This window comes from Macrosteles quadrilineatus, unplaced genomic scaffold (assembly GCF_028750875.1).
Source record: "Macrosteles quadrilineatus isolate MER2022 unplaced genomic scaffold, UCM_ALF_1.0 Scaffold_3__2_contigs__length_128488019, whole genome shotgun sequence".
In the NCBI taxonomy this organism is placed as follows: Eukaryota; Metazoa; Arthropoda; class Insecta; order Hemiptera; family Cicadellidae; genus Macrosteles; species Macrosteles quadrilineatus.
Genome location: NW_026542596.1, coordinates 15,393,385 through 15,420,270, shown reverse-complemented (window position 1 = coordinate 15,420,270; position 26,886 = coordinate 15,393,385). Strand labels below are relative to the sequence as shown.

The following is a 26,886-nucleotide window of genomic DNA, read 5'->3' as shown; positions in this document are numbered from 1 at the left end:
TACTGTTTGGTTGTATAACTAGTGGACGAGCTATTGTTTTGTTTCTTAATGACATGCTGATTGACAAGGCTTAACTCGCCTTTATTTTTGTCTACGATGTCCAGGACTCTTCAAAACACATAAGAAGAGCGAAGAGAACCAACTAGTCCAAGGAAACTAGCAATATTCAGCAGTCTGTGAAGAGATTGGGGGAAAGGACCCACCAAAAATAAATGGTGGATGGCTCTGTTGGAAACATAACATACTTTGGAAGTATGGTGGATCATTTTTGATTAAACCCTTAATTTAGGCATTTAGGTAAATTTTGTTTACTCTTGTTTTCGGTAGCCACTGAGAACTCGTTTAGTATAAATTTAGGTTTTACCGTTAATTGAAATAACTAAATCACTATTGGGCTTTTAGTAAATTGTCTAAAGTGTTGGTGTCCGTAGTCAGAGCCAGACAGGCGATAACTACATTCCACAATAATCATTAGTTCATATTCAGTTAAAAATTCTCAGGCAGGCACATGCCCTTGTCTTAAAGAAAATATATAATATTTATATACATTATATATCAACTTGTGAAACTCACAATGTTAAGGCCCTTCAAAAAGTACACCCAAATTTCTAAACCCTAAATGCAACCAACTGCTCTTAGGAAATTCTGAATTTGTTCACCAATTGGTACTTAAAAGCAAGTTCCCCTCAGGTCTAAACTTATAATGGTAAACAAAGTGATTCAACTCAGCTGAATTTAAATTTCCTTTTTGATCTGTTTTAATTTTTTCTCTTGTTTTTTTTTTCAATCACGTATTCTCATTCAAAATTCAGTTATTTGTAAATTGTTTACTTTCATATTTATTTTGTTCATTTTTACATGATAATTTTTTCTACTCTTTGCTTAAAAATGTTTGTATGGGCACTGGAAGATTAAAAGTAGCACTGTTTATTTTTCATAGTTCATAGTTCCCTACGAATCTAGAAATATATATGTATATGTAAAGATTGGCATGATTAGGTTAAAGAAACATAGGATATACAAGTAACAAAAATTTATATCAATAAATGTATGAACAGCTTGTCTTGTTATGTATTTACAAACGATATATTATACGCCTATAAATAACGATAATAAACATGATCACAATAGATCTTCAGTCAGATCTTTAAAAGATCAATACAATCATAAAGTTGCGATGTTATTAGCGATTTCCGCTTAGATGTAGCGTCCCAACGCATTGGAGAAATCGTACAGACAATCTAGGAGTTGAGAGAAGCTCGGGCGGTTCTCGGGCTCCAGAATCCAACAACATGTCATTATTTCAAAACTGAAACATCGAAAACAAAAAACCAATTAATTATGGTAATAATAATAGGCATCTCACAAAGAAAGAATATGAAGGATGGAGACAAGGCCCAGGTTTTTTGGTGCTGTTATATCTTACACAACAAGCACCAAGAATGCACTAAAAATATAATTTAATAAAATAATAATAACATTGTAACAATATTATAGATATATTATCATTAAATAAAAAAAAATGCAATATAAGAAGTTTTACTACTAAAGTTCCGCTATCTATTTTTACTAAACTTTTTATAAAGTTATGTTAATTCCAATAATTCTTTCTTTGGTTTAAATTTAAAGTGAAGTTTGAAAAACAAAAGTGTGAAAAATATAGTTAAATGGCGTCGTACAAACTACAGATAAAGTATTGATTAAAAAAATTTATTTTCATAAATTATACATGAAGAAGAATATGAGCAATACAGATTCTGAAATTAGGTCCCTGAAAAGCAAAGCGCGAATGCAGGGTCCGAGTCACAAAAATTATTACTTTTACAGACTTTGTAATTACAAGTCAATAGATATATGTGTTACATTGTATTGTATGTTACATAACACTATTAGTACTTTATCAATTACTTTTAGTTCTAATAGATAAATCACATCTATGTGATGGATTTACTTTGAGCGAGAGACTACTTGACGAACTGTCAACAAATAGTATCTATATAGGCCTAATAATAGAAACATTTTTCAATCCAAATAGGTCACTAGGTATTACTACTGCACGCAAAAAAGAACAGCCATATAAATAGAAAATATATAACAGTAATATGTCTGTTTCTCATAATAAAACAAAACAAAAATATATGGTTTTATTTTATAAACAAAATACACAGAGATACAATGTGTTTAACTGCATAGTGTAAATATTTAAAACTAAGTTGAAAATTATTCGTCTATTTAATTATTGCTCAGTCATATGACAGTTTGTATGTATAACAACGTACGTGTATGTACGTTTCATGTATAAATGGCTAGTATGGAATAGACTTTAATCAATGCTATATAAAGTACGAAGACGTACATGAATAACCATGCAATTTATGTTTTAGGTTAAACAATCAATACTCACAGCTGGTCTGGACAGTTTAAGGGTTGGGAAAGTCTGTAACCATCCCTCAGGTAGTCTGCCATCTCGAAAGGATCTACCTCCGAGTAAGGGTCTTGGGCCAGGGTGATCAACTCCCATAGAACCACCCCGAACGCCCACTGTAAAAATGGAAAATAAAAATCGCTTCAGCACAACGTCTGGTAACAATGTATTAGACTGTCAGCCTGCTGCGGTTACCGTGGTTACTATAGGTTCTGGCGCACACAGCTGGGAGCGCCATGTAGTTCCGTAGTGCGTACGCCGTAACCACATGGCGCTCCCAGCGGTCTGCGCCAGAACCTATGGTAACCGCAGCACTGCTGACATTTTATATTTAATTCTTGTTGTATATGGTATTAGTTACAACGTGGTTGACACCGACAAACACCACCATGAACTCTCATGACACCGCAAAAGCCTACGTAAGAAGATCTCAAATAAAATATTTAAACATACATAGGTAAGCATTGTCAAGCCTTCCTCTGCACTTTACTCTCTAAAACTAGTTGAACCTTTTAATCAAATAATCTTGTGTCGAACCTTTATTTTCATACAACCTTCCTATATACATTGGTAATATCGTGATTCTAAAGAATTAATTACCATAAACCGGTGGGGGTAAACATATTCCTTCAGTTTAGTCATTGTATGTTTTGTTATAAGTCTTTTTATCTTCAAAATCTTCACTTACCACATCAGATGCGGCTGAGAAAGACCTATGTACAAGTGCCTCGTAGGCTAGCCACTTGACTGGGCGATTCTCATTGTCTCCTAAGCAATGGTAGTCTGCTGGGTAGAGATCTCTGGAGAGTGCGCTGTCTGTAACCTTAACCTGAAGCTTCTCGTCAACCCTGCGGACAGTACAGTATAGTTATGTAAACAACTCATATTTGTACAATCTTATAAAACGAATTTGCATAGTAATTCTACTCTGTAGTTGGGGCAGCTCGTTATGTGGTGGAAGTAAACGACTTTAAATCCCAGCAAACACAGATGAGTTTGTTATGAGATAATGCCATGTTAAAGTGATTAGCAACCCAAAATAAATGTATATTCCTCCATAAATTTAAAGGAAGAGATTCTAGGTGGGGATAACTTTCTTTGAATAGGTTTGAATAGGTTGAATAGGCTCTCCCTGGAAAATCTGTTGGATACTTATGATATAAATGTCATCCTGTCACACATTTAGCACACAAGCTAAGGGTTAAATTAAAAGAAAAATTTAAGTATTAATGCAATACTGGGATAGGAAATAACACCGTATCTGTTATAGTCGCACACGTTCCTACGCTACCGCTTGTTATTGATTCAGATATTCAATCATTTGACTAACAACTTACTACTTACATACGTCAAAATATGTAACATTTGTCACATAAATATGTATCATTGTTTAAAAAAGTTTCTAACTGAAAATTAGTGGTTTTTTGGACAGGTTGATTTGGACAATTTAACAATGTGACAGTCTATATCAGATCACATAATAGTCCAAATTAAAACTGTTATTAGGAAACTTACACACAGTTTCTCGTTGCCAAGTCTCGATGCCAGATTCTCTGAGTGTGAAGGTAAACTGCAGCAGTGGCAACTTGAGTCGCCATCTCTACCAAGTCTTGGGTAATAATAGTGTAATGCTCACCACCCCTCGTTCTGCAGGAGCTCAGGAACCTGTCCGTGTCAAAGAACAAACCAGAACAATTATTGTTAACAGTTGATTGTGCTATTTAAGTAGCCATCTCCAGCAAGTCCTGGAAAACTTTATTATTTTTACTCAAATACTCCAGGTTGTGGTTTTGAAACAAAAATTAGTGCAGTATGACTGTTAAATTGATAAGAATATAGCTTTATATTGCCGAGTAAGACCAGCTGATTCAATAACCATTACCGATGAATGTTTAATTGTAAAGAATATCTAGAAAAGTTTCAAGTGGAAGTAGAAAAGTTCCATCTAAAAACCTATTATGTTTTCCCAGGACCAATAAAGCAACTTGGGGTTTAATGCTCACATTTTCTCGTTATCCAGGAACCTACCAATATTAATGAACAGGCCAAAACTCTTTTTAACAGTGGAAATGGTAATTTTGGTAGACATATATAATAGTTTCTGAGTTAATAGTGTATAATTAGATTTTTTTCGCTCCACAAGAACTTATGTCGAATTTACAGTTAATCAAGTGATTTAGTGGGTGTCTCTACTACTAATTATGTATTACTAAAAAAGGTATGATTTTAACTTCTATTATATTGCAGAATCCTATTCACATATTCTCAAATAGAATATTTTTTTTTACGCAGAGGATACGCGTCTGGTAACAGGACGTGGATTAGGCGTCCGGCAGTTACTGTCATAACCTAACCTAACCAACCAAACTTGCTGATAATGAAAAAAACAAATGAAGGTTCAATTCCCTTTATAACATAAAATTATAAATGCCAAAAATTCTAACAAAAGATGTACAGTTAAGAAGAAATTACATTCAAAGCAAAATCTGTGACAAAATTTAAAGTAACCAATGGGATTCGAATCAGGGACCTCTTGGATATCTTGGATATATATAAACCTTGGAATGATGGAAGTGGGCTTTGCTCCCTTTGTAATTTAAATCAAGATGAAACAGTATTTCATTTTGTAGCAGAATGTCCAATTTTAAAAAACATTAGATTTAAATGGTTGGGTAGACATTTCTTGGCTCAAGCTGAGTTTATTTCATATTTAAATGGGGAGGATTGGAGTTTTTTCTGTAAATTTTTAAGGGAGGCTTGGTTTTATAGATGGGATTTAATCCAAGAATTTAATTTTTAATACGACTCTCTGCTGCATATACCATACTTAGACGTTACTTATTTAATTGTTTTTTCCTTATGTATATATAAAAAAAAAATGTTTTTGTAAATGAAGTTCAAAGTGTATAAATTATTGTTTTTTCTTTTATATTACTGTAAAGTGGGAATTGTTTTTGTTTTTTTGTTAAGGAGAAGGTATGTATGTTGCCAACCAAACAGACGGTCAACATTGACCATTGTTTAGTAAGTGTTAGGTTTTTTATTTTTAGCAGTACCTTATGTATTTTATTTTATGTGCAAGCTAGTGTTGTATATGTTGTACATATATGGAGGTAGACTATTATGTAATTTGTACAATAAAGCACTTTTTCATTTCATTTCATTTCATTACATTCAAAGCAAAATCTGTGACAAAATTTAAAGTAACCGATGGGATTCGAATCAGGGACCTCTTGGATATCAGCCGAGCATTCTATCCACTACACCACGAACAACGCGAGCATCGTCGTATCGTTGCGGTAATGGCGTTCTGGGATCCCACAACCCGGTGACGTCACTACCGGACGCCTAATCCACGTCTGGTTACCGGACGCGTATCCTCTTTGTTTTTTTACAATAAACTAGTTAAATTATTCTATTTTAAAATGCTCATGATTAATTAAGCAGATTGCTCCGTTTCCAAAAATACATTTCAATCTTAGTAGCCTACCTTGGGACGATTTACAATTAAAATTATGAGTACTCATTCAACTTTATCTTCACACAAAATAGAGTAATAATAAAAGCAGAGGCTAAAGGATCACTGAACATTATTAAAACACGACTCGTATTAAATAAATTTATGTAAAAAACGTAAATAAAATGTTAAAGAACTTACAGACATTTATATATTTTTATGCAGTTTTACACAGTCAAAACCAACACGTTTATCTTGAATGCATGTTTTAATCTACTAATGAAGAAGGTAATCACTTTTAGTGTGGTAAACAAGTAGCTCGTCGCCAAGTGTTAATTATGCTGATGAACTCAATCAAGTTAATGATTTTTATAGTTAATTATATCAATCCTGACAGTGGTGTAATTAACACCTACCTAAAGTTTTATGAATCAGACTAAATAAAAAAATACTTGAATATTTTTATGCCATTTTTAGAGATGTCTGTTATGTAAGATAATCTTATTTATTTATTTTGTGATACGTATAGGTACATGGGAAAGTCACTTTAATGAAATTATAAACCTGCGCTAGTAAAATAAAACCAACATCAACTACAAATCACGTCTTAAATTAAAGCAATAGTTACATAAAAACTAATGAGTTGTCAGCTTTTTAAATAAAAATTGTATTTTCTGTGTAGGATATTTTTTTAGAACACCACCATATGCCTTTTGTTGATTCTTTTTTCTTGTTCTAAACGGTCCCATTATATTTATCGTCAATTTATTTGATTTCACAATATATTATTCAAATGAAAAAAGTGTGTTCATCGAATAAACATATCTAGCTAAAAATTGAAAATAACGAAATGCTTATGATGCTAATAGTGAGTGTGGATCTAAATGTAATCTCGGATAAAAAAAAATAAATAAGAACTAAACTGAGTACAGACTACCCTAATGCTAAGATTGTTTCTTATTATTAATCTTAAAAGTATAGTTTGCCTTAATAAATTGTGAAATCAGTTTTCTTACCAAAAGAAAAAGACTAAATCAAGCAAGAACAAAATTTCTTTCAAGAGTTTGACTGAGTTTATAATAAACCCTGGGGCAAAGTAAAATAAAACGAAAGGATAATGTTCTGGTGGTTTAAGTTTTAAAAAGTTTATTCAATTATAACTATGTAAGCCAGCCCCTCGATATTAAAGAACCACGAGGCAAGTGAAGTGGATATAATGAGACCAACTTGGTTAAACTTTGGTGGAGTTTTGCCGCTTTTTCCACTGTAAGCCCATTGTTTTCGTTCAAACTGTGGGGAGCTTGTTTTAATTTGGGCAGTATTTGTTTATTGTTATCCTTTTTAGTGTTCAACATACCCCCTGAATAGCTTTTCTGTTCAAACTCACTTACAACAATGTTTTACTGAGCAGTTTTTGTTCAGCAGAGTTTTATTATACCGTTTTATTATTCAGGGTATCTTTTGCACATGGTACTTATTTTAAACTCACTATCATAAAATTGTATTTTTAAGAAATTCATTTTAAGTAGCGCTTAAAAATGTGTTTTCACAATTTTTACAACAATTTTTTTACCTTTACTACATACAAATTATCACCACATATTGTGTAAAAGGTCTATAATCAATTTTCTTTTAAGTCTATGTTTGGATTGCATATTTGATATGGTTTGCTATGTCTCTCCTGAAAGCGTGACTATTCCTGATCCATAAATCTGTAACACGGAAATATTTTTTTTTATTGTATTCAATATGGACTGGTTATGTTAGGCAGTAGTTATTTTAAGTTCTTGACTGATTTTCAAATGGTCGCCGGTTCAATATTTAGGAAAACGAAGCCCAATACTGGATACAGCTCTATTTTATCATTGAGTCATTCCACTTTTGTCCTCTATAAAGAAATATCCGGTCTGTAATTCAATAACATTGTTCAATATAGTTTTACTGGAGTGTACCGCAGTAGAGTCGCACAAAAAATTGCTCAATGAATATTGTAACAGCTATTTCAAAGCTATTTGTACGTTTATTAAATTCCATAGACATATCGACTTATACTGTCTATTGCATGAGCTAAATACGTACCATTTTCATGCTGACTACTCCTCGTGCTGGTTTTTTACCACATTTTTACGCATCCCTCACTAGTTTGTATAGCTTGAAATAGCGACCTATTAGTGTGTCACTGTCTCTTCAAGAATCATCATTTTTTGGATCATGTTGGATATCTTGCAAGCATTTTTATTCACATTTCCTTCAAAAAAAATATAACGGTAGTTTTTCTCTAAGTCTTCGTTTCTTAAACTTCCTCTTAGAATATTTCCATGTATTCCTCTCAGTTTGCCATGTCTTCTTCATTTATTTTTAGCTTTTCCAGATCTCCCTTAACCCATTGAAAATGTATATATAGGTATATTATAATGTGTACACCAATTAGAATGAGATATATTTTATAATAATACATGTCAAATATTATTTGGATTATTTTCGGATTAAACGTACCTTTTTAAGTTGCCGTGTGCAGCTGAAGGATAGACCAGTAACGGTGGCAGACATGGATCTGTGTTGGCTGCCAAAACTGGCAAGATGTGTTTATGTATCAACCCGTACATTAGAGTTCCTTCTGACAGAAACATAGACACTTGTAGCATTGATGCTTCGTCTGGAAAATAACGCAATACACCATCAGTTCACTGCCAAAGTCCACAGAATATGATAAATAAATAAAGACTATTTGTCCTGCAATATTTATTAAGGCATTTTTAATATCCTACCTTTTACATACTACGCGTATGGTATTAATTACCAACTGTATATATCTGAAAATATAAGTGGCCAGGTTGTCTGTGAAAATTCTTTGAGATCTAGTCACGATAAGTAACGCTCTGAGGAAACTTTGGTCATGTCGTTAAAATCTCTGTAATCCGAGTCAGCACTGTTTTATCTGAATTTTAGTGTCATTGCCGACTTAAGCTGCATAATTAATTTCACATCTGGTATAAGTCAAAATCCCTATTCCTATGGGTCACATTTTGGTTTTGCTTTTTCAGTTAATAATTTAAGCTAATTATACATTTAGCAATTAAAAAATACCACATTATTAGTCAACATTATTTTAACGTGCGTATAAAAATCGATCCTTTAAGGGGCAATTTCTTTATGTCCCTTTTTAAAGACAAATTAGTATTAACTGAAATAAGAAAATGATCAGAGTATGACAATTTGTGAGTAAATCTCTTGCCTCCAGCGAGGTTTACATTGGGCCATAGGCTGCGTTTACATTGGAAGCACGCTTGGGCAAGTAAAATGGTAGCGCACGCTTGCACAAGCGTGCCGTGCCCGAAGTTGTGGTTATACTACGAGACGAGCAACCAAGCGCAAGTGCCACTAGTCTCAGCAGGACAGTGCAGTCAAAACTGACATGTCAGACGATCAGGATATTGTGCTAGAGAATGGAGTTGAAAAGTTTTTATTCTTATTAGACTCTAAACGAGTAAGGGGGGAATGGGTAAATTATTTTTTTTATGGATCGAGAAGAAGGAAGGGAGTATGCCCGGATTTTTGCTGATCTTCTGCAATAGCCAGATAAGTATATTTAATCACTAAAATCTGGTGGAAAAATACATTAATTACAATTATTAATTAGGCGATGGTCCCTGATTAGGCCCCTGGTTGTAGCCTGAAACTAATTTATCCTATATAATTGGTCTTCTTGCACGAACAGCATCAATCAACACCTCCGTATCCATGCTGAACAACTATAAACACTTTACCAAGAGACACAACCGATGCTACTGTGTCTATGAACCACAACAAACTGAGGCACGCTTGCTGAGACACTGGCTGTTACCTGAGACGGTTTTGACGATGACATCCTGAGAGTGTATCTCCCCCTCCCGGAGATAATTCCCTCTGTACACTCGGCCAAAGGTGCCTTCCTGGAGAAGCTTCTTGGTAAGGATGTTACGCCTTGGAACGTTCAACTTCCGCACTCTATCCGCGGGCTCCAGCTGAAAATGTAACACTGTTATGAAATAAATTCTCAAATTTTGAAACTCACCCTAAAGTGTGTAATTGATTTATAGATTGTCACACTACAGTTCCAAACTTCGTAACACATAATATATTTAAAACATCATGATATTATCTTTTATTTTTACAAAATGAATGTAGTTTATTACAAGAAAATTCAAAATAGTTTCCATCAACGTTATCACCTTTTTAGTTCAAAATTGATATTACAGTATTTTATTCACTTTTGCAAAACAATTTTTAGGTTAAATGGGTCTTGTTTGTAATCCTATACTTCTCTAAAACGTACTTTTTACCTTTGAGAATTTTAAGCTAGATGTAATGACAACTTATATGCTTAAAGAAATATCCCAAAGATTGTGTCTATGTTCTATATTTATTTACCTTTATTCAGGGTGATCGATATAAGTGTGCCAGCTATTTTATTTGAAAATTATAAGATAAAAAACTTTTTTAATTGTAACTGCCTTGGACTTAAAATTTTTTTTTTAGATAAAAATCAAATGCAGTCACAATTTAAGATTTTGTTATATCTCTTATAACTTTCGAATAAAATAACTGGCACACTTATATCAATTACCCTGTATACGTTTACAACATTCTTGCTTTTACAATCTTTTGTAAGGAAATAGCTACGATAGTCTTCATAATAAAAACCAGTTATAATGTTTCCACTGTTAGAATAGTAAATCAATTAACAAATTGGTAATTGGTAGAGGTATTCTACAAGTATTTTTATTTTAAGGAATGGTTTTCCTTTTAATTATACGAAATGTTTAAGATGTATTCCCGCTTTACTCTTTATCATTTACACAATATATTTTATATCAAACATATCCAACTTTCCCAACCAAACGCACCTGAGGCACTTGTATGAGGGGCGAAGATGCGTAGTAGGACACCCTAGAAGATCCTCTGGTGGACGCGGGCTTACAGTAGACATGGTGAGTGCTGCCATCAGTGGCTACGTAGCTGGTGGCGTAAGGGGAGGGGGTAGGAGTAAGTGGGGGTTTGTGGCAGCTGGCTATGGTAGCGTAGCTGCCGCTCAGCCCACTGTTGAGGCGGATGAACACATTAGGGTTCCCAGCGTAAGCACCACTTGTATAGCTTGTGCTGAAATACAAAATTGCTTGACTATACAATCTTACTATATCATACAATAGTTAAACTAACAAGAAAAAGAAATTGTTTAGTCCATGTAATAGTATATTACGTTATTATTCCTGAAAATAAGTGTTTACCGGACGAGTGTGGTTGTTCTTGTGCGAGACGAAGTCGAGTACGGGATTACCATACAAGTCCGGTACACACATTTTGGACGAGTTACGTACGATAGTTTACGCCATACTATTAAATCTGTACAAATCCTTATATATTTCCACCAACTAAAGGACTAAAGATCCCTAGTCATAACCTCTAAGAGAGGTTATGTTTTTGTTTATAACCACTCATTGCTACATAAATACGGTATAATCAGCTGATTGGTGTCCGGAAAAACTCATTGCAGAAGAGTAGTACGCAATGAAACCACTTTTGAATAAGCTGGTGTCAAACAGCTGTTTTCTGGTCTAAATCCTTGAATGGGAAGTTCGTCAAAATAATGTAGTGTGGCGTAAAATATAATTTGGTATTTTAGGCAGTTAGTTACGTGTTATACTCTTTTAAAATCAAGTAGAGCTGGGAAATTATTCAAAACTCGCATAAATTAGGCCCCTAAGCACTTGTAGGTCTGTGATTTACTGCAGATACTTTTTTATTAGTCATTCTAAACACCGATACTTATTATCCTCTATCATATTGATATTTATGTGTAAAAGAGAACCTTGGTAAACAGTATCGTTAATTATCAAAATATGCAATATTGAGTTTAATTGTTGAAATTCAAATCCAATCCTAAAAATTCTCTTACATGAAAATGCCGTTTATAGATATGCATTATCTGCAAAAGTAGTAAAGTATTTAGACTTTTAATAAAGCTTTTAGTTAATAAAAAATTAATAATTTGACTAATGTCCATTTACAATATGTGGGTTACAATTTTTTTTTTATGTAGGCTAAACCTTGTGCAAAACGTTTAATCGTAAAGTATGCCAACAAGACTTTCATCCGTTCAATAAGGCGCGAACCAGGAGTATTGGGATTAAGTCAAGAACAAAGAACTCTAAAACTATGCATTTAAATAGAGATATTAACCAAATGACTCTAGTAACCTAAGCCTTTGTGCGACGTAGACTAGTATTCCTCGAAAAGAAAATATTACCTTTCTTCGTTGTTTTAAACATATGTTTCCTTTTTAAATGCACATTTACTACCTATTATTCTAAGGTACAATGTTAGTAAGGTATGCATTACAATGTAAAAATCTAACTTAAACTTTACGGAAATGTTTGATGAGAATAGAATAAGAATACAAAAAAAGGGTACATATTCTACATACTACTTCTAATAAATCTTGTTTCAATGTGTGGGTTGGTCATATTATTAAAGTAAAATTTTTTTAAGTCGGAAGACCACCAATGGACCTGAAAGTATACAATTTCAAGTTAAAAATAAAATTATTAACATGCTAACAATCTAAACTTGTTAAATTTTGCAGCAAAAAAAGATACAACTAGTGTATAAAAATATCTACCGTTGATTTGTTAACCCCACTGTAAATTAACTATGATTTATAAAAAAATATGCTTTTCTCATTTGATACTACCGTGTTAATAGTAATAAAATACTACCATTATTATTTTTCTTAGCTAAATTTTAATTTTCAATGCTAGTTATGATTATTTTCACAGTTAATTTCTGTTATTAGTTTTTTGGTTTATCAAAGTTTAATATTTTTGGCATGACTCTCAGGGCAGTCTAGAGTAAATTAGTTTTGTGATCATAAGTAACGTCCTTTGTTCCTTTAACACCCAAGTTTTTCCAATTTTGGTAACAACACAATAACCTTTACCGATAATATTTATCCATCACCTCTATACAAGTGTCTACCTAAAAAAGGTACATCAAAAACCAAACAAACTCATCTTTAAGATCAATTCCCTCTTAAATCACTCTCAGTACATTAACGATTACTGTTACCACGTTTTTTACAACTGTATTCTTATCACGATACTCACGCTACCAAATAAGTACCATAGCCATAAATTTCACACAACTGAAAAAAAGTTACGTTTGACTCTTCTAGTGTCTAGACCGGAATCTAGGAGTAATGCTGTCGATGGGAGGCTAGGTCAGACGTCGGACAGAGAACTGACGTTACTACACTATTACTATAATCTTGTCATTCATACAAGTGAAATGTATACTCTAAAACAATCACAGCGATAGCACCAAATGTATATATATATATGTATATATATATATATACTCACTGCAGGCTATCCTGGGTGCGACTCTTGGTGTTCCTCACGTAGCTGAGGAAGGAGACGGCAATGACACACACACTGATGACGCAGGCGCAGGTGACAGCAACATAGAAGGTGGCGTTGGTAGAAGTAAGGGTGTCAGGGTCCAGGCGAATGGAGTCATTTCGTGGAGAAGGTTCAGTGTCGTAGTATTCTGTAAGGCGAGGTACAATTAAACCTTTTTTGGGAGTCTAGTGCTTAGAAGTAGTTACCTTTTATCCACTATGCCTGGGTAAAAATACCGTCATATTCTTATGAATTTTAGGTTTCTGACAATTCCTCGACCCATTGTTTTGGAATACACCTTTTAAATCAAACAGCAAACAACTATAACTCAACCATGGTTGAATCTTGAGTGGTTCAACTATCTATAAAACAACCAAATGTTTTTTTCAGGTAAGGTGCGAAACAATACACACTATATGATTTTATTCGGCTAAAATAAACTAGTGAATAGCAGATATACTGGGTAAGTAGGATTTAGGATTAATATTTTTAAATTATGCAGTATCTTAAAACGAAACAATCCTTAGTGAAAAAAATGAAACCATGTTCTTTTGTCATACAGGCAGGTTGACTATTATGTAGTCCAGATAATCCAATATAAGATCCAGGTAAAGTTATTGTAAACGAATTATGTTTGATAGTAAACGAATTGTTAAACTTTTATATTTGGGAAATCATGGAAACACAGTAACCTCATAGTCCTTTAGTTGACCGCAGTTTACCTCAAATCACTCACTAGGAGTGTGAAAACGAAGAAAGTCTTTTAAGCATGTTGAAATATCGTCATTTTATGTTGATTCGGATATAGTTTTATGATCAATAACGTACTATAACAAGTATACAAGACATTTTCATTTGATAAAAAAACAATTAAAAGGATATAAATGTAGTACACTAGATTCAAAAATACTAATATCTATTGACAAACCTCTCAGACAGATCTTGTTCCTCCTGAACAGTAAGGATGTGTCGTTCTGTATCCTACTGTAGGAGGTGACATTTAATTGTAGTATTATCTTCACCTCAGCACTCCGTATACCCGTACAAGGCAGGGAGACGCTGAATGTTTGTACCTGGAAATGTGCATAGATATAAGTTTTTTTCTTTCAATAGGCATGGTTTAGCCCCTGAGCTGAATTGATGACTATAATATAATTGTACAATTACCTCGTCACAGCTCCATAGTTTCCGTATATAATACGGCCGTTTCGGCATCAAAATGCCATCCTCAGATACACACATCCACCGGATTTGGCGTCGTCAAAATTTATACACACACTTAACACGATAACGAACATTTAAAACATAAAAAACGAAAGACAGGCCTGTCGCGCACATGATGAGTACGTGTACGGAAGATGACTGCTTTGCAGTACTCAATCCCATTAGTCACTCTGCAGTCAGCTTCCGTACACGTACTCATCATGTGCGCGACAGGCCTGTCTTTCGTTTTTTATGTTTTAAATGTTTTAAATGTTCGTTATCGTGTTAAGTGTGTGTATAAATTTTGACGACGCCAAATCCGGTGGATGTGTGTATCTGAGGATGGCATTTTGATGCCGAAACGGCCGTATTATATACGGAAACTATGGAGCTGTGACGAGGTAATTGTACAATTATATTATATTTCTTGCCTTTGCTTAACCTAAGATTTTTTACTGAGCAATAAATCATAAATTTAATGATGGATCTTGAGACAGCAGGTGACATGACCTGTATTTACCACAATGTGCTGTAAACGGCTAAGATAACACGTTTATTCTACAGAGTGTATATACAATAAGGTGTAGTAAGCTTATGTCCTATGTATCTATAGGTCTACTGCTTCAAAGCAAGGTGGATAACGTTGGATTGAGTACGAAAAATGGCCAGTGGAGAAAAAGCCTAGAGCTTTTATACATATAAATAGAGTTTTGATACATTCACCTTCACTTAAATGGTCTAAATGTCTGAAATTCAAGGACAGCTTTGGTGTCCTGCTATACATAACATTTCCTTCTTCAATCCCATTAAAAAAACCTACTGAACTCTACTAAAAAACAAGGAAATACAACTATAACATTACAATTTAAATTCACCTACTTACACATTGTAGATGGTTTACCTGTGTTGGTATGACGCCACGGGGAGTGATGTTAAACAGAGGTTCCAACATGGCGTCTCTATTGTTGTACTCCACCAACCACACGTATGGAAGCTACGAACCATAACACTAAATTAGCTGAACGCCAAACGCATCAAAGAAACAGGTGTTGTCAGAAGTTTTATTTTATTTTGGATTAACTCTTTGGTTACTAATTGATAGGAATTTTGGACGTACATTTTTTGTTGTAAGAGAAAGAATTAGTAATAATAAGTATAAGAGAATTTTTTTCCTGTGTGTATATGAAGAGGTATTGGATAATAAATCTCTACATTAACACCTTATGCTAGCTTGGGCGCTAATTTAATGATAAATATAAATTGAAGAGTAAGTTTTGAATACAGTGAGATTTAAAGAAAAACTTTGTTATTTACTTACCAGCTGTGTTAATTCTTTTTAAAACTAAAAGCATTTATTTAATGTTTAGTTAGCTGAATACTATGTGGACTACATATTATAAAATACCTCTAACATCTCTAAGTAAATTACTTGTATAAGTACCAGGCAAATTCAAGTTACTAAAAACATATTTTATTTATTACCCATTCATATCAGATTAATTATTAATTTTCATTTTTATTTAAGAAAAGAATGCTAATGGGAAAACTTTGCCCAAATATAGGTGTTGGAATTGCTATAACACTTTCCAGGCTCCAAAACTAAGCCCCAAAAGATCTTTGCACCAAACTTTGAACCGTAAAAAATGTGGTTCAAGCCTTATGAATTTTAAATGGTTTTGCCAGTAGTATGAACAAATCAAAAACCTTAAATTGCACCGATATTGTATTGCGAAAAGACCAGACGTAGAAACCAGAACCATAGACGCTTGGCGTAATAGTATCACTGAATGGTTTAGAGCAGACATCGTATATATTGAAGACTATTTAGACACAATAGAAGATTTATTTTTCCATTGAAAAGTTAAATTGGAAGGTGTAGGTATTGCTATAACCAGCTGATCTCTAGTTGTATTTCTTAACATAAATTAACAATAGGCTGAGATTGAGTGTAGATAAAGTGAGATGCCTGGTGTAACTGAGATTAGCTGGTTCTTTAGTAAAAAAAAAATACTAAACTCCCAATGACCAAACGCAGCCAGGCTCAGTTTTTTTAACATATCAAAAAGAAACTGCATTTATTCAGGATAGAATTGGCAGGCTTTTGATCATTGATTAATTACCTCACGATCGATAAAAAAGTATAATATATTGTATTATCTTTACTATGACCTCAAACTGTAATTAGGAGTAAATTTACTATTCCAATGTTATATTTGTGGTCAGTTTTATAGTAAAAATCGATGTAGTTGATTTGAGCCTGTGATAAAATGTGTATGTGTAATAGGTTAGTCAACATATTGAATTCTACAGTTTAGTGAAAGGGTGTCATATTACAAACTATTTTATATTTTTCAGCACTACTGAAATCATGTTATGACAATAAAAAAGGAGACAAAATGCCATTTTTAAACACTAACTTCGATGGATAAAAAAACTGATTACCTCTGGTAAACATGTATTGTAAAATAAATATTGCTATATAGCTTACGACGATACTAAACTAAAGTAACAAAAAAACTCGAGTCAATTCTATAAGTACTAAAGAATTATAATTGCTGCAACCACTCACCGGGTTTCTACCAAGAGACTGCCATGAGAAGTGGAGTGCCGTAATGTTGGCTGGTACAGGAACAACAAAGTTCATTGCGTAAGTGTTAACTACACCATCTCGTACGTAGAACAGCTCTGAAGATAGACCTGCAAACAAATTAAACATCATTTGAATTTAAAAATTAAGTTTCATTTCATTAAGTTATGTGAAACAAATAGTTTATTGGTGGGTTGTGTGCGAGGAGCCTTTAAATAGTTTAGCCTTTAGTTTGGGTTAGCGTATTGAGCAGGTGCGAAGAAACGGATTTTTAGTGCGGATTTATTTGGGGGTTTTAGACCGCTTTACTTACAAATTTTCCAGGGTTTATTTTGTGAAATGTCATTTGGTTTCACGCCCAAACCATAATAAATTCCTTTTAGCGAATTTCCCTATAGGGAAGTAGCTATTACCGTAGGTCTCATGGTAAGACCTAAGCCCGGGACCGATTTACTTTTTCATTTTGATGTCCCCAGAGGCCAAAAACACCATTCGTTCAAATTTTTATATATCTATATATAGATATATATATATATATATATATATATATATATATATATATATATGTGTCCATCCGCACGATAACTTGAGTAATTTTTGTCCGATTTTGATAAAATTTGGTTTGAAGGTGTAAGGCAGGATAAACTTGAATGAGTTCGCGAACCAGCATGATCGGACTATGGGAACGGGGGTTTATGGGGGGTTTTATGGGGTAAAAATAGGTTTTTCCCATTTTTGACCCTAAAAACACAAAATTTCACAATTTCTTTTTAAACCATTTTGTAGAGCTTAAAAAAACAAATAATTTAGTATATTGAAGCGTTATTATGCGCCTAATTGTTACGGAGAAATTTCAAAAAAATTGTAATTTTAAAATTCCCTTGTTATTCTTATGGAGAATAAGTCAACTGTTGTAGTTTGCTTGTTTATGAACATATTTTGATCAAATTTGGAAAATACATTAATTTCTTACTAAACCATAGTACCTTTTCATATTTTACATTAAAAAAAAACTTTTTTACCCTCCCTGTTGCAGCAAACCTAAGTACTCATTAAACTAATTCTGTTTAAATAGGGAATAAATGTGATATTTTTAAGGAGACAATTTAGTTTAAATCTAATCAGGCAGATGGAAATTCGCTAAGTCTGCAGGTTTGCTGCGGCGGGGGTATTTTTTTTAGAGTTTACTCTTTAAAAACTGCTTCGCTTTGTCTTCAACTCGTCACATACTAACACTTTAAGGTAACACAGTAGTAAAAAATAAAAATAAAAAACTATTTTTTTTATAATTAATTCTAGTTTAAAATTTTATCCTGAATCCATAGATACCAAATATGTTATATAATAAAATTTATTTGATAGATTTTTTGTCATTTATTATAAATCTTGCACAGCTGTTTCAGTGATCGCATGACAGCGGCTAAGGCTTTATATGCAAAAATAAAAATAAAATACTGTATTTTTTTATAATTAATTCTAGTTTTAAATTTAATCCTGAATCCATAGATACCAAATATGTTATATAATAACATTTATTTGATAGATTTTTTGTCATTTATTATAAATCTTGCACAGCTGTTTCAATGATCGCATGACAGCGACTAAGGCTTTATATGCGATTTACCGAAAATTTACTTTTTTCTTCGTTCGGTACATTTTTTTACACATTTATGAACCAATGAAAGTGAAATTCTTTACAGGCCTTCTGTGTATATTAACAAATAATAATAGGAAGTGAAATTACAAAATATTTGATACAACAAGTTTTAATTATTTTTTTATTTAAAAAAACGTGATAAAATATTTATGTTTAAAAAGAATTCATAAAAAAATTATTTTTGACTTTAGAAAAAAAGTGGTTCCTATTATCGTTGAGAAAGGTGTGTAAGACAATGTATAAAAATTTTAGGTTGCTAGGATAATTTTTAAAGAAGTTAGGTGTACCAAAAAATTGTGAAATTAACATGGACGGGATAGGGACTACTGTGTTACCTTAATTTATGTTCGAAAATGTTCCTGAGGTGAAATATATTTGCAATGGAGTTGTGAACTATGCCACAAAAAAGAAATGAATTTTTTGAAATCTAAGAACTTTTGAATGAATCTATCACATATTAAATTATTAAAATATGTGTATTTGAAGTAAATAAGATGACAGTGTGATTCTATTAACAGTAAAATTTGTATATTTAACAATGTACCAACATTTTATGAATGTATGAACACTTAGAAAAATAGAACTAGGTGAAATTAAATGTATTTTTAAGACGTCAAAATATTTTATTCACGGTAATTACTACTTAAACGTTAAAGGTTCCATGAATTAAGAGGAAGAAAAATACGACAAGGGCTTGATAAACTTGGTAAATGACAAGCTAATTAACATAAACAAAGACATCTAAATGGAAAGGACTGGGTGGTGGGGGGAGGTTTATGAGCTACTGGGGATGGGGAAGTCGTAAAGTTCACTACCCTTGCTCCTGTGATAACTTAGTTTCTTGTTTGATATTTCAGTGTTCCGCTCCTCCTGTATGTATTTTGGAAATAAACAAAGGTAGTAAATTTCGTGCTGTACTTCTTCATTAGCCAAATTCAATAAAATCTCTTGGGTTTTGTTTAGTATTTTTTCCAGAGTGTTCTAAATGAAAATTAGATTGTTGCCTTGTAAACTAATTTTGAGATTTAAAATCTCCGTAGGGGTAAATAAATAGGTTAGTTTCAGTGTGTTATCTGAAAAATGAATCACAATCATAAAAAAACTACATGTATTATAAAATACGTTTATTTGAAAATTAAGTGTTCATCTGTCCCAATTCATGTGTCAATTTCTTCTCATAAAGCCGCATATACTCAACACAATAAATGGCTAACACTATATTCATGCATTGGTGAACATTTTAATATAAATTGACTGTTGTGACAAATATTTTATAGTTTTTTTTGTAGTTTAGTAAAAATTTTTATTATATACGATTATATTGAGTTTATATTAATGAAATATAAAGGTGCTAAGTACATAACTAAAACTATTTTTTGTATACTACACATTTATTTACATATGATATTATTTTTGTTACACTTTATAACATTTTAACTTTTATTTTTTGAAATTTTTAGTCTTTACTGATAAATCAAATATACACCGAACAACACAATATAATACGTATTAATTACCTACATATTGATTTACATAAAACATAAAAGTACCTAAGGAAATTTCATATCTAAAATGATTTATATGACTCAACTTTGATTTTAATTTTAAAAGCTTGTAATTAATCAAAACCTTTTCACAAATTAAAATCCTCTTAAAGTAAGACAGTTAATAAACAGTTAAACTCCGATTGCCTTTACAGTTGCAAAAATTAACATAAAAATAATATTGTAATCATCTCCATTAAAGTGAAAAGGAAAGTTAAGAAACTGACAAGAAGGTCAAGTCTCAATGCTAATTTTGTACGCTTTGCATAAATTTGCCGGAGACGAGATGAAGGGAATAATGAGCTGCTGAGTTTGCGAAGTTGTCAAATAACAGCTAATTTACATAGAGCAGCAGGCCAAGGGGGGGCATAAATGAGAAAGAATATTACCTGACATAAGTTTCGTTTTATTACGAAACATAACTCATCTGAGTTAGAAGCTTTATAGAACTTGTTTAAATATTTATACCAACTTATTTTGGCTTGAAATAACAAAAATTCTATAATTGCGTTATAAATTATATTATGCTTTTCTGAAAAGTTTTATTCACTTTTCAATAAACTTACATGTACCTTAAGTCAGTAGTCGTCATGCCCAAGGCTTACCTATTTACCGACGGGCTGAAATATAAAGCCTGTTTTAACCAATAAAAAAATGCTATTGCTATGTTATGGAAACTGATTTTGTATTTAATATGCATTTATGTTTTAAGAAAGTAAGCGGGCAGATGATTTTGCGGCCCTAGGGATGTAAAAACTTGCTCGGTCCCCAAATAACGATGACAACTGGCATGGCCAGCAAAAAGTAACTTTCAACCACCAATTAACGTATGTAAAACAGCTAAAAACTTCATAGCGTGATGAAAAGTTATTTAATTCCTTTTAAATATGAATACTCATAAGGTTAACTGGGAAACTCTATACGTCTATATGTTAATCGGGAATGTAAGCTATCAACATACCAAATTTCAACAAAATCCGACCTGTAGTTAATGCGTGATTGAGCTTCAAACACACAAACTTTCACATTTATAATATTAGTATGAAGTATGATTTTTACCATATTTTTCTTATTATATATTTTTACTATTTAGCAAAAATATTTTGTATGAAAAAACATTAGATAACAATCATTTTTAATTACTGCAACCATTATTTAAGATAAACCAGTATATTACTAAGTTTTATGAGATACCAGCACATTCTCAAAAGAATTTTCAAAAGCTTCTATAGAGGATAACGAGTCTAATGATGTTATTAACTAAAACATCATCCCCGAAGGCTGAAAGCTCCAGTAACAGGTGTGAAATGCAAGGTATGAACATCCTCAGGGAGCATCATTATCGTTGTTAGGTAAGCTCGGGTTGCCACGGTAATGAAGACAGTGATAACACTGAAATATGTCGGGCTGACAACTCACATCCAACCCCTCATATGTGATAAGAGCTATAATAAGACCACTTATTACTATATACTGAATATCACCAATTCGTTTAAGGACTAGAACAATAATTCTTATACAAAATGCAAGTTAAATCTCATTGTAATAATAGCTTAAGGTAAGACATACCGAAAAATCCGAACACTAAATAAAACCATTTGTGATATAATCTATGATATTATCTGGTGGACAAATATTATAATAATTTAATTTGATCACATGTGACAACGGCTACAAAAATTAAACTATATTAGATGTTTCTTCGCTCATTTACCATTGTTAATAAACTTTAACACAAATACATAACATTTAACTAGCGAAAGTTATTTTTCTGTCAAATGTAATAGGCAACTTAAGTTTTTAAGTCTATAATACCGTATATCTATTCTCTTAAAATATCGGATTTGATATACACAGTGAGTCGAGGGCAATAAATATTTGGACAATACAAACTAAATTTCAAGTTTCGTAACTAAACAATCGGAAAACTTTTATCAAACGCTTTATAATGAGTAGAGACGCAGACCGAACTTTCGGGACAATAATAAACCAACTTCACCTAATTTGCATGGTATTGGGTCTTGTTTAATGTAAAATGGATCCAGCCGTACCCTTAGCCACAAACTAGACTCACCGAGTCATGGAAAGGAATATTTGTTTTTCTTTTAATGGCTACAACATCAGTTCAGAACAAACAACTGTCTATTTACTTTGATTGTATTTACAAAAATATAATGGAAAGTACTTTTTAAAGATTTGTATTGTAAATAAGAGTTGCTTTAAATTCTTAAATTTCCCGAATTACCATCCAATACGTTTTTATTTGTATTATAATTAAATACCAATTATATTTTTTTGTAGACAAAAGGTATTTTGGAGCTTCTACGCCTTGCTTACATTTCAGGCCTTAACTTCGGGATTTGACCAAATCATATTGACCTACAATGTTTAACGTACAATCGTCACCTTAGTAAACATCATGTGTCTATATGCAACCACGTTTAGAGGCATAGGTTTCCTTGGTTCCATACAAAAATTTAATCATTTTCTGTGTAGCACTATAATTGTTTTGTAGTGTTAATAGCTCGTTATAGAGGTAGTTTTATTCTTTTGAATAAATGTATCCTCTGTGATACTATTAATAAGGACCATAAGTCATGTAAAACTCACACTGTATGTGTCCATCACACTTGGAATATAATTTAATTAAGTAAATATAACCCAAGAAGCAGCCGTAAGGTTATAATGTAACCGGTGCATGAGGAAACACTTCCACGTCACTGGACCGGAAACTACCCAGACTGCTCTGCGCTGCTCATTAACTTCCGTCGTCTCCCTTCAAATTATGCACCTACTTCACGTCATATAGAGAATGCAGTTTCAAGTTACTAAAATTAATAACTTTAATGTAGAGCAAGATTATAGTATTTAAAATTATGTGGTATCATTAACATGAAAACTAAATAAAGCAATGGAATTATTTTAGATTAACGATGTGTTATTTATTTATTTATTTCCTCTCAACGGTTACACCATTTTACAGCAAATACTTGATATGTTACATGCTGTATCTAATAGGCCACAAAATATTAAGCAACAGTATATACGTTAACTTGCAACTGAAAACTAAAACAAAATTAAGATTATTGGTTTTATTACGACCAGATAAGGTTAGTAATACCTGGATATTTTCAAGATACCGTTTTCAGTGCCTTTATATGATACTGTACTAAATAGAAATAAATTTAAATTTAAAACATTCAATTTTCACTTTAAAATTTTAATTAATTTGTTATCCATTTATGGCAAAAAAATTATGTATTACTAAAATCGATGTCTACATTGACTTAGATATATCCACGAATACTAGAAAAATACCGGTATGGATCATAAACATAAACAAATGAAGTTTTTGGCCCGAAAATAAACATTATTTAACATTGCTTAAATGGAACTACCAAAACATATGTTCAATGCTATTAGTATAGGATTCGGGCCGACAACGTCATTTGTTTGTGTTTATGATCCATAGCGGTATTTTTCTAGTATTCGTGGATATATCATATACTGGCAGAGTGCCCGTCTTTCGTACGGGGCTGGCGTATAAGTATAAAATGTTTATTGCAGTATTTAGTTTATTTCTAATTTGATTTTAGAATCATGTTATTTATTTAACATTATGGAGCATTTAGTTTTAAAGTGTTTATAAATACTTAACTAAGAAGCAGCACATGATAGTAATCTTACTTCTCAATTTTTCCCGTTATCCCGTCATAAATAATAACCTACATTATAAAAAATATTCATCAAAGCCATCCTTCACTGATTGAGCTTCATTAGGTGAAGGGTGCTCATTCAATTGCCTGTACAAAGCAACGTAAGGTCAATCTATTCAACGTTGCTGTTGGATTGAAATCTAGTAGCCACTAGAGACTAAAGCTGACGTCACAAGTTGGATCAGCGCATGTTCTACTGCAGAGCTCGTTACTCTAGTGAATCTGTGCTTGCATTTTTAATTGCCAAGTTTGCTTTGCACTTATATGTTATATCCACTGCAACATTTATATTTACTGCAAATTAGCAGGTCAAGGGTAAAATAGGTCTTCAACTTATACGTTTTGCAAAATTATTTGTTCGTTGCATATTAAATTTATAAAATGGTAAAGCATATTGACAGATTCAGTGTCAGTGGTTTAAAATGTAACGGTAGTACTGTAAAAGAGTAAAAATTACCCTAACTTGTGTATAAAAAGTAAAGAATATTTGTCATTTAATTTTAATTTCATGCAATTTCAATTCAATAGGTTCACTGTAGTACTATTTCAACGCATATTACATACATTTAACACATATTACAAGAAAGATATCACTAAAACATGAAAGATGACAATTTGAATTGAAAATAAATGTAAAAAATACATATTTTTATGTTGTTTATGTACTTATGTAGACTGTATACATCGTCATAACAAATCTATATAATTACACACATTAACGGACATAAGCAATACAACACAGTGTTTTTGAATTCAACTAGGTTTTAATAATGCATCGTTTAACTTTTGTCGTTAATTGAGTGGAATGTGTAAAGCGTTGAATTATATGCCACCGTCAACTTGGCTTAACTATTCGCTCTGAAACAGTTTAAATAATGTATAATTAATATCGGTGTAAGATTTATATAAACATTCTAGGTACATTGCTAAATAATTATATACTTCCCAAATAATAACTTAAGTGTCAAACAGTGTTAAGTGTTTATTTCTTTGTGTTTGAAATAAATAAATATCCTAAAGTAAGATATTTATTGTAATAAGAAATCATGAGTATAAATCGACGACAGCCAACAAGAGGGTAGAACCTTCAGTATCTAATAGTCAATGGCTGAACCAAATTTTATACATATCATTTAACTAAAATTATTCAACATTAACCTATATTAAAATAAAGGTGGGTTAGTTCAAATGGCTATAAATTGTTAATTTAACTATGTAGCTCAACATTATGTTAAAGTACGAGTACGGTCAAATATATTAAGTCAGTCCAACAGAAATTGTAAAAAGTGTACTTGATTTTGTACAAAAAACCCCTGTCCAAACGTAGAATTTTTATCTGATAGTCAGAATTTGTACTATGTAAAAAATACATTTCATTCAAGAATCTTAAATTATTTTTTTAAGAGGTGGCGTATCAAAGGGATTAGCATAAAATAATCACGTTTATATTTGGATCAAATTAAAGGACCATTTCAGTGTAAAAACAAACACCCCTCAGAGTAAGGTTTCTAATGTTATCTAAGGGGTGAAGTTTTATAAAACTAAGGCAATGACCAGTGGATGGGCCAGTGTCCCCTAAGGTCGTGAGGGATTGGTGGGGGGATACGTGCTACGTCAGGGGATAATCCAGCAGTTTAGCTCGGCGAGAGAGGTACCACACCTCATTACGCTGATGATACTGTTGTGCTGTTCACTAAGTTTCCCCTCCATCAAACAATGGCGACCCACCTTTGAGATAACCACCCCGAAATTTAATATGTTTCCAGCTTTGTCTGGTAAGGGAAAGTTTTATAAAATGGTTTTTGTATGTTTTTACAAAGTGGTTAGACCATTTAATTCTCACAAACAAAACTGTTATCTGCTGAAAAAATACTGAACATGTTTACTGAATAAATGAGTAATACAAGACGTCCCATCTATATGGATCAGCTGTCACCAATTTTTTACTAAAAAAGAATGTAGTTGTGTGAGCCAGTCACAGATTGCGCTATCGTATAAAACTTTATTTTGTACCTTATTTTTCGTTACTGACATAGTTGCTGGGTCACAACAGTTGCTATAGCTCATAATAAGTCATTCCATCAGTTTGACTTGGTAAAAACCATCATGTAATCAGCAGAAATCAGCAATTTAGATCAGCGCAATCTGTATGTGGCTCACATTAACTAAGACAAATTTTATTAAAAACCTGGCAACAACTTTAACATGGGGATGGTAATACAGAATTAATGAAGCTTAGGTGATTTTTTTTTAAATAGGGTAACTATGCTTGCATGTCATAAATTTTTATACAACCAAGATTGGTATCTTATTCAGTTAAGTTCAATGTGATCACCATAGGTTGCTCTAAAGAGGTTCAATCAGTAAACAATCTCCAGCCATTAGTTGTTTAGCATTTCTGGTGTTACCCTCTCAACTGTAGCCACAGTCCTGTGCCTTCGGTCCCGTAAACTTTGCACTCTTACCTGGTACAAAATATCTTTGATAAACCCCCATGCAAAGAAATCCAGGGGGTTAGATCTGTCGATCTTGCAAGCAATGCAATAGCCAGGGCAACTAATCCAACTAGGCCTACCAGGGAGTTGTTCATTAAGAAAATCCCATACATCATTGTAATAGTGTGCCGGAGCACCGTCTTCCCTGAAAATGATTTCTTCTGGCATTTGTGGTACTGTAAAAGTGTTGTGCATGACCAAATAAATGTGTTGCTGTTTGTTCCATTAAATAATGGCCCTATGATTGTGTTATGCATCAGTCCCAGCCAAACATTCACTTTTGGAGTATCTCTTTCATGCATTTCTGAAGCATGCAATTATCAACTAATGATCAATTATCAATTATTTCAGATACGGACGTCACTA

The 26,886-nt window shown here is 32.5% G+C and overlaps 2 protein-coding genes across 2 annotated transcripts in view; one reads left to right on the top strand and one right to left on the bottom strand.

The window, feature by feature from the left end:
* LOC128989016 (uncharacterized) overlaps positions 1-26,886 on the top strand; it is a 182,784-nt gene that overhangs the window by 10,509 nt on the left and 145,389 nt on the right. The window lies entirely within an intron of this gene.
* LOC128990618 (tyrosine-protein kinase Dnt-like) overlaps positions 1,073-26,886 on the bottom strand; it is a 33,293-nt gene continuing 7,479 nt past the window's right edge. Inside the window, exons 2-12 of the mRNA XM_054413089.1 lie at positions 17,091-17,218; positions 15,423-15,515; positions 14,247-14,391; positions 13,280-13,466; positions 10,769-11,021; positions 9,727-9,886; positions 8,379-8,538; positions 3,941-4,090; positions 3,114-3,273; positions 2,405-2,541; positions 1,073-1,309 (exon numbers count right to left, since the gene is read on the bottom strand). Of these exons, the coding sequence (XP_054269064.1) occupies positions 1,198-1,309; positions 2,405-2,541; positions 3,114-3,273; positions 3,941-4,090; positions 8,379-8,538; positions 9,727-9,886; positions 10,769-11,021; positions 13,280-13,466; positions 14,247-14,391; positions 15,423-15,515; positions 17,091-17,218 (1,685 nt within the window). The 3' untranslated portion in view covers positions 1,073-1,197. The remainder of the gene's footprint in view (positions 1,310-2,404; positions 2,542-3,113; positions 3,274-3,940; positions 4,091-8,378; positions 8,539-9,726; positions 9,887-10,768; positions 11,022-13,279; positions 13,467-14,246; positions 14,392-15,422; positions 15,516-17,090; positions 17,219-26,886) is intronic.